At 43.6% G+C, this 7,656-nt stretch overlaps 1 protein-coding gene across 1 annotated transcript; it reads left to right on the top strand.

Annotated features, from left to right (window-relative positions):
• Positions 1 to 281: 281 nt before the first annotated feature.
• LOC130472369 (uncharacterized) lies at positions 282 to 3,319 on the top strand. The gene is made up of 2 exons (XM_056843081.1): positions 282 to 2,333; positions 2,409 to 3,319. Exons 1-2 carry the CDS (start codon positions 324 to 326, stop codon positions 3,192 to 3,194), a joined length of 2,796 nt encoding a protein of 931 aa, XP_056699059.1. The 5' UTR covers positions 282 to 323; the 3' UTR covers positions 3,195 to 3,319.
• The last annotated feature ends 4,337 nt before the right edge of the window (positions 3,320 to 7,656 follow it).

Genomic DNA, 7,656 nt, shown 5'->3' with positions numbered 1-7,656 from the left:
TTTACGAACATGATGAATGATGATCGATAACAGCAACCCCAAACTTGAACTTGCTCCCCCTTTTTTTTTGTGCGGTCGAACATAATACAACTGCTTCCTGTAATATAATCTGTGTACTTTCTTTTAATACCGGGTGTAGTTCACAGTAGTAATCATTGGCAAAGTTGATACATTGTTGACAATAATCTGTACTAGTTTGTACGATCAATATTTCAAATATGATGCCTCCGTTAAATATTACTTTGTTAATTAACTGCATCGTCATACATGCATCAACTTGCACTTTTTTTTTTGTGTTGACTTTGTAGGAACAAAGAGTCACCATGGTTTACTTCAAGTATCACAATACTCCTGGAGAAGAGACTTTGTCACTCATGGAAGATGCTAATTCGGTCGATGGAGCGCACTTTCGTTCATTTCCTCCTGTGATTGGTCCTTTTGCAAACATCCATTCTTCTACGGAGTTCTCGGGCCCGAAAAGCTGGTACAAGGAGAGTCGTGATGTTAATGCATTTGGTGGAAAAACACCTAATCCTGTCCTTGTCGCTTCACATCACCGTCCCTGCGATGATGCGTGTTCTTTCCAGACATTATCTACGCGTTTGTCCCGCAAGGAGACCAAATGGAGTTCTAGTCCGAAATTTGGAGTCGAGCCAACATACATCCCTCTTTACTGGGAATGGTTAGAAGATGTCCTGCACCATTCCAGACGCACACTCGCTAGCACCCATATTCTTGATGCCGTCTATGCTTCTATGTACATCTACAAATGTAATTCTCCTGTCATGCAGGCTTTTTGTGAATCCTGGTGTCCTACGACAAATACCTTGCACACTTCAGTTGGAGAAATGTCAATCAGTCTTTGGGATATATACGACCTTGGTGGGCTTCCCGTAACTGGCCTTTTTTATGACGAGGTCGTCCCTTCTGCCGTTGAATTGGAAGGCTCCGACGATGAGCACAGTCTATACCTCCCTTACAGTTGCAAATATTTGTTCATGGCTTTGCATTATCTTTCTGAGAAACACAAGGTGACAACAATAACGTTCGAGACTTGGTGTGATTTTTGGTTTCGCGGTGCATCAAAGTATTTCTTGGCATCTGGCAACAAAAAGTCTGTCCTTCCAACACTTATGAAAGACTTCAGCTCCTTTAATGGTCCTCGATCGTGGAGTCATAAGATGTACGAAGCCTTTCGCATCCTACGGATTCCTGAAGCGCATCATCGACAAACATATTTGGCTGCCTTTCTCTCATGTTGGCTTTGTGCCTTTGTTTTGCCGGTGTCAGATTTGGGTTGCATCCGTCCTGGATCTTTCAAACCTGCGTCATTTCTTGCAAGTGGAAAAGAGACTTCTTTGGCGATCCCTGTTTTGGCGAGCATCTACCACGGATTGAGCAAAATTTCGAATTCTCCTACCCCCGGCAAACATCGCGAGTCCTTCCCTGCACAATATGTGTATGCCTGGACCGCTAAGTATTTTCGAAGTCATCACGTCGTCACCTACGATTTTGTTGGTGCTCCCCTGGTTGGAATTCAAGGCCTTGACTCTGTCATAAAGTCTCCAGATGCTAAATCGCTAGTTTCTTCGGGTAAGGATTTCAATTGGCTTGCTAACTCAATTTGTGGTAATTCAGATGAGAAGCGTGAAGATGACAACCATCAACCAAAGCAATTCGCAAACTTCTTCATTAGCATGCGGTCCTGTTTTCTGACCTTGAGGTTCGACAACAACTACGTGGTTGAGCCATACAGTCCTCATCGATTCGGTCGGCAATTCGGATTTCACCAAGATGTGCCAGGCGAATTAGTAGTCCAGACACAAAACATCACCCGAGAGCATATGTACTATCTTTTTCAGTCCAGCATTCGTCTGCATACTAGGGCTACTTTTTTGGTCCCTTGCCGCACGTTTAATGCCCAATCTCGAGTCACTCCAAGCTTCACAACATGGTGGAATTCGGTCGTTTCTTTAAATGCGGCTTATGCTTCAAGAACTCCTAGTCCAACAAATGTCAGGTCTAAGAAGAGAAAGGAGAGAAAGGGCGATGATCTTAACACTTCACCAAAAGACAAAGCTGCCAAGACTTCGGCTGCACCTCGCAAAGTTAGAGTCAGATTGCCTAAAAGTTCCACGATATCCTGTCCGCCCAAGGAAACATCTTCGAAATGCAGGGACGAGAGTAGAAGACTAGCAAGCAGAGTTGTAAGTAATGAACCTTCCAATGACGAAAATGAACCTTCCGATGACGAACACGCAGGTGAACCTACAATTCTGGATGATATTTTCGCTGAAGATTATGGCCCTGAGCTATCGCCGGAAGAGATAGAGGTTCATTTCTTTACTTTGACATTCTCGTTTTCTTTTTAATTACTATTTTAATCCCCTTTATTTTTCACTTTTCAGAATCTTCAAAGCGATGCGAACATAGCAGTAGAGCTTACTGCTTGCGAGAATACATTTGTCTCCCTTCCTGAACAACAGTTCATTGATGATGTTGTCATTGATACTGCGCCAACCACAAGTGTTTCTACTGCTTCGACCGAGTCTCCTTCTTTTAATGCTCAAGACATGATCACTAAGGCGACCAACAGGGCGGACCGATATGCTGCAAGCTTGATGATTAATGAAATAAAGGACAAGTTGATGAAGACTCCTTTAGCCAAGGTTCATGAACTAGCGCAGGAGTTTGAACAGGTTTTCTCCTATGTTCGTGATAAGAAGATCGACATCTCTGCAATCGAATCTTTTATCAAGGGGTATATTGGGTGCGGTTCTCAACTCCACCACGTTCGGCTAGGGAAACAGGGAGATCCCACTCTCAATGACTTGGAGCAACGATCTTTGGAGATAGAGACGAGCGTGCAGACAACTACAATTGCAGGGAAAGCAGAAGAGGAGCGAATGCAAGCTCTTCATAAGGAGATAGATCAGATTCAGCAAGAACAAGCCGAACATAAAAGGAAGCTCAATGATTTAGCAGAACGAGCGGATAGACTTTTGCCTCTTATTTCAGAATCAGAAGAGAAGTTCCAAGGGTACGTCATACAGAAGAAAGAGCAAGAAAACTCACTCCTCATCATGAAGGAGAATATTGTTGCTGCGAAAGAGGTGGAGGCAAAGCTAGCGGAAGCTGAGAAACAATTTGGTGTTGCTCGTGATGCTTTGCAAGCCTTCAAATTTGAACCGTAGTTCCGCCTTTCTTGTTACCATCGTTGCACTTGTTTTCTTTTAATTCTTTTTTTTTTTTTTTTTTTTAGAGACCAATTTGTTTTAAGAATTCCAAAAATGAAATGAATAAGACTCGTCATTCTTCCTGTCAAAGATTTTTGTCATTGATTCCATATTCATTCAACTCATAGGAAACCAACATGAAATTTTCATTTATTTATTTAGCCGTTCACAGTTTATACTCTTGCGGGCCAGGAGTAGTACAAAAATGGGAGAGATTTTTGGTGTGGCTGGACTTAAAGTTAGTGATTCCTTCAAGCTGCCTACGTACTTATGAAATGAATAAATTCACTCCATAAGATCAAGCCAACGTAGTTCCTTAAAAGCAAAATAATTTCTTGATTTTTTTTTTTTTTTTTTTTTTTTTTTTTTTTTTTTTTTTTTTTTTTCTGACGTCGTTTGCTGACGTCATTTCCGGATATTTTTTTTTTTTTTTTTTTTTTTTTTTTTTTTTTTTTTAGTCAGTTGCAGTTTAGCCTCGTGCTTAGGAGGTTACAATGTTGCACAACTTCAAGGGTAGTAACGCTTCAAAAATTTGCCGTTGATAGGGCCTATGCGCAGTCCTTCTGCATCAACGATCTTGTAAGCTCCATTTGTGTAGACTTCCTGGACAACGTAAGGACCATCCCATTTCGATGCAAATTTATTTCCCGTTTTGCGAGAAACAATGATCGGTCTCTTGATAGCAAGGACCGTGTCTCCAACTTTGAAAGACCGTACTCGCACCTTCTTGTTGAACGCCCTTGTCAAACGAGCATGGTAGCATTCCAACTTTTGTTGCGCCTCAAGCCTCTTTTCGTCAAGTGCTTCCAACTCTGCCAGACGAATCTTAGCATTTTCTTCTTCAGTGAGATTTTCCTGGATTGCCATGCGAAGTGACGGAATTTGAATCTCCAATGGCAATATGGCCTCCACACCATACACAAGTGCATAAGGTGTCGCTTGAGTTGGTGTCCTGTACGTGGTACGATACGCCCATAGAGCTTCGCCCATTCTTTCGTGCCAATCTCGCTGGTGTTTCCCAACAATCTTACTAAGCAACTTGCAAAGTGTTTTGTTGAAAGATTCAGCTAGTCCGTTTGCAGGTGCATTATACATTGAAGACTTGTTTTGTGCAAACTTGAATTTCTCACAAAGGCTCGTCATCAACTTGTTGACAAATGGTGTTCCGTTGTCTGTGATTATGTAACGTGGCACGCCATATCGATGTATGATGTGATTCCGAATGAAATCGACCACGTTCTCTTTCTTGACTTCACGAAGAGGTATTGCTTCCGCCCATTTTGAGAAGTAATCCGTAGCGGCAAGGATGTATGCATGACCACCTGATGATTTCGGTGTGATTGGACCAACAACATCGAGACCCCATGCTTCAAACGGCCAAGATGTCACTGTCGGATGTAGCGGTTCCGGAGGTTGATGAATAAAGTTCGCATGGAATTGACAAGCTTCACATTTTTTCGCAAGTTCCATGCAATCTTGAACCATGGTTGGCCAGTAGTACCCCATCCTCTTGACACGGTCGTGAAGCTTAGGACCAGATTGGTGAGCTCCGCAAACTCCAGAATGAGCTTCTTGCATTGTTTTTGCTGCTTCTTCATCTCCCAAACATCTCAACCAGGTTCCAAGGAACGAACGCCTGTAAAGTGTTTCTTTGTAGTAAATGAAGCGTGGAGCACGTCGTCGAATTTCCATCTTGTGTTTCAAATCGCTTGGCAACTTTTCGTGTACCAAGAAATCAATGAGTGGTCGACGCCAATCTTCTATGTCTATCTCATAGACAGTAACTGCACCTGAGAGTTCTTCAGCTTCAATTTCAACTTCATCTTGAGGGTTTATCACCCACCGATTACAGACCGGGACCGACATGTTTTCTTCTGCCCCCAGTGCCAATGTGGCTGCGAGATTTGCAAGTGCATCCGCTGTCTTGTTGGCACTCCTTGGAACATGTTGCAATCGGACGCTCTCAAATTCTGCCAGCAATTGTGAAGCATGCTTATAATAAGGAATCAAGTCATCTTTCTTGACATCATAATCATCGAGGAGTTGATGGATCACCAGCTTGGAGTCACCGTATACATCAAGGTCCTGTATTTTCATCTCTTTTGCCATTTGAAGCCCCAGAACGAGAGCTTGATATTCAGCAACATTGTTCGAGCATAAGTTGGTGAGCGTAAATGAATACGTGAAGACATGTTTCTCAGGTGATACAAGGATGACCCCTGCTCCCGCACCATCTTGGCGAGCTGCTCCGTCGAAGTACATTTCCCATGGAGGTAAGACATCAATGTAGAATACTTCTTCTCCAGGTAGATCATCAGGAAGCTCCCAATGTGATGGAATCGGATGTGCAGCTAGGAAATCGGCCAAAGCTTGTCCCTTGATCGCCTTTTGAGGTACGTACACAACATCATGTTGACTTATGAGCATAGCCCATTTAGCAAGTCTTCCGGATAGTACTGGTCTTGATAGGATGTACTTTATGGGGTCAGCTTTGGAGATCACCTTCACCGTATGTGCCTGCATGTAATGCTTCAACTTTTGGATTGCAAAGATCAAAGCTAGACACACTTTCTCAATAGGCGAATAATTCAATTCCGCGCCAACCAACGTACGACTGAGGTAGTAAAGAGCAGCTTCCTTTCCGTCACCATTCTCTTGAGCACACAATGCCCCCAACGACCTTTCATGAGCAGAGATGTAGAGGATAAGTGGCTTCCCTTGAACCGGTGCCCCCAAGACAGGTGGGGTTGAGAGGTACTGCTTGATGCTTTCAAAAGCTTTGCGACATGAATCGTCCCATTCAAATGGAGCGCCCTTCTTCATAAGATGGCTGAAAGGATGACATCGTCCTGCAAGATTCGAAATGAAGCGTCGGATATATGCAAGTCTCCCTTGTAATCCGCGCAATTCTTTGAGGTTCTTCGGCTCGGGCATATTCTGGATTGCTGTAATTTTTGACTGGTCAATTTCAATTCCTCTACGTCTCACAACAAATCCTAGGAACTTTCCAGAGGTTACGCCGAATGCACACTTCAAGGGATTCATCTTCAATTGATACCTACGCAATTTCTTGAATACCTCGCGGAGATGAAGCAAATGATCGTTCCTCTTCTTTGATTTGACGACAAGATCATCGACATAACATTCAACGGTCTTATGCATCATGTCCTCGAAGATTTTCTGCATTGCTCTTTGATAAGTTGCGCCTGCATTTTTCAAACCAAACGGCATCACCTTGTAGCAAAAGATACCCTTTGGTGTACGGAACGCCGTTGCTTCTTGATCTTCGGGCGCCATGAGGATCTGATTATATCCCGCCGTACAATCCATGAAGGATAATGCTTCATGTCCGGTCGTTGCATCAATCATTATCTCGGTGACAGGCAAAGGAAAATCATCCTTAGGACACGCTTCATTCAGATTTCTGAAATCTACACAAACACGCAACTGGCCATTTTTCTTCCTCACAGGTACAATGTTTGCAATCCAAGTAGGATACTTTACTTCACGAATGAAGCCAGCGTCGATGAGTTTGTTGACTTCAGCTTCAATTTCTGGAATTAATTCAGGTCGGAAGCGTCTCTGAGGTTGCTTCTTTGCTGAGACTCCTTTCCTTACTGCTAAACGGTGGACCGCCACTTTGGGGTCAAGACCCGGCATTTCCCTGTAACTCCAGGCGAAAACATCTTTGTACTCGGTGAGTATTTCGAAGTATCCCTTCTCTTCTTCCTGAGTGAGCAGAGCACTAACATAGATTGGACGCGGATCATCTTGGGTGCCGAGATTCAACTCCTTTAGTTCATCAATTGTGGTCTCAACTCCATCATCAAGATTTTTTGGTGCTTCTGTTGTTTCCATCTCCTCCTCCAAGTCTACATCCTCATAAGCGGTGATATGATAGGAGGTGACCGTCATATCTTCTACGGCATCACGTTTCTGGCTTGTGGGGCTCTTTTGGCAGGTTAGAACCATGGTGTGGCCTTTTACACGGAGAGAATCACCTGTCTTCACTTCCAGTACCGCCAAGCGTTTCATTCGAGAAGGTACGTTGCTTCTGACATCGTTTTCCAGCTCGAACTTGTCTCTTGTTTTTGATGCAGTGTTTTTCGGCCTCCACTGCGGCTTGAGCGAAACGTCCTTCTTCCCAAGACGACTGAAGACTTCCTTCTTAGGCTTCTGTGACAGACAATTGGTGGGTTTGCCAGTGACTTTTCCCAATCTTGCGAAGACATCTTTTGCATTCGGGCTCTTATGTGCTTTCCCGGAATGATCTCCCAATCTATCAAAGACTCGACTTGGTGTTGGAGAGTTTACCGGACCGTCGAGCCTATCAAAGACGGAGGACCGTGCTTTAGCTGAAGACGGATGTATCCTATCAAAAACCGATTCTTTCTGGACTGGCTCAAAATTCTCATCCACA

The sequence above is a fragment of the Spinacia oleracea genome, chromosome 4 (genome assembly GCF_020520425.1).
Source record: "Spinacia oleracea cultivar Varoflay chromosome 4, BTI_SOV_V1, whole genome shotgun sequence".
Lineage (NCBI taxonomy): Eukaryota > Viridiplantae > Streptophyta > Magnoliopsida > Caryophyllales > Amaranthaceae > Spinacia > Spinacia oleracea.
The sequence above is the reverse complement of the archived record's forward strand: the minus strand, read 5'-3'. Positions and strand labels throughout refer to the sequence as shown.

What these genes read in the sequence shown, in the direction of transcription:
- LOC130472369 (XM_056843081.1), top strand. Translation starts at nt 324, where the DNA reads ATGGTTTACTTCAAGTATCACAATACTCCTGGAGAAGAGACTTTGTCA. An exon ending in TATCGCCGGAAGAGATAGAG is followed by an intron (nt 2,334 to 2,408) that starts GTTCATTTCTTT and finishes TTCACTTTTCAG; the next exon opens with AATCTTCAAAGCGATGCGAA.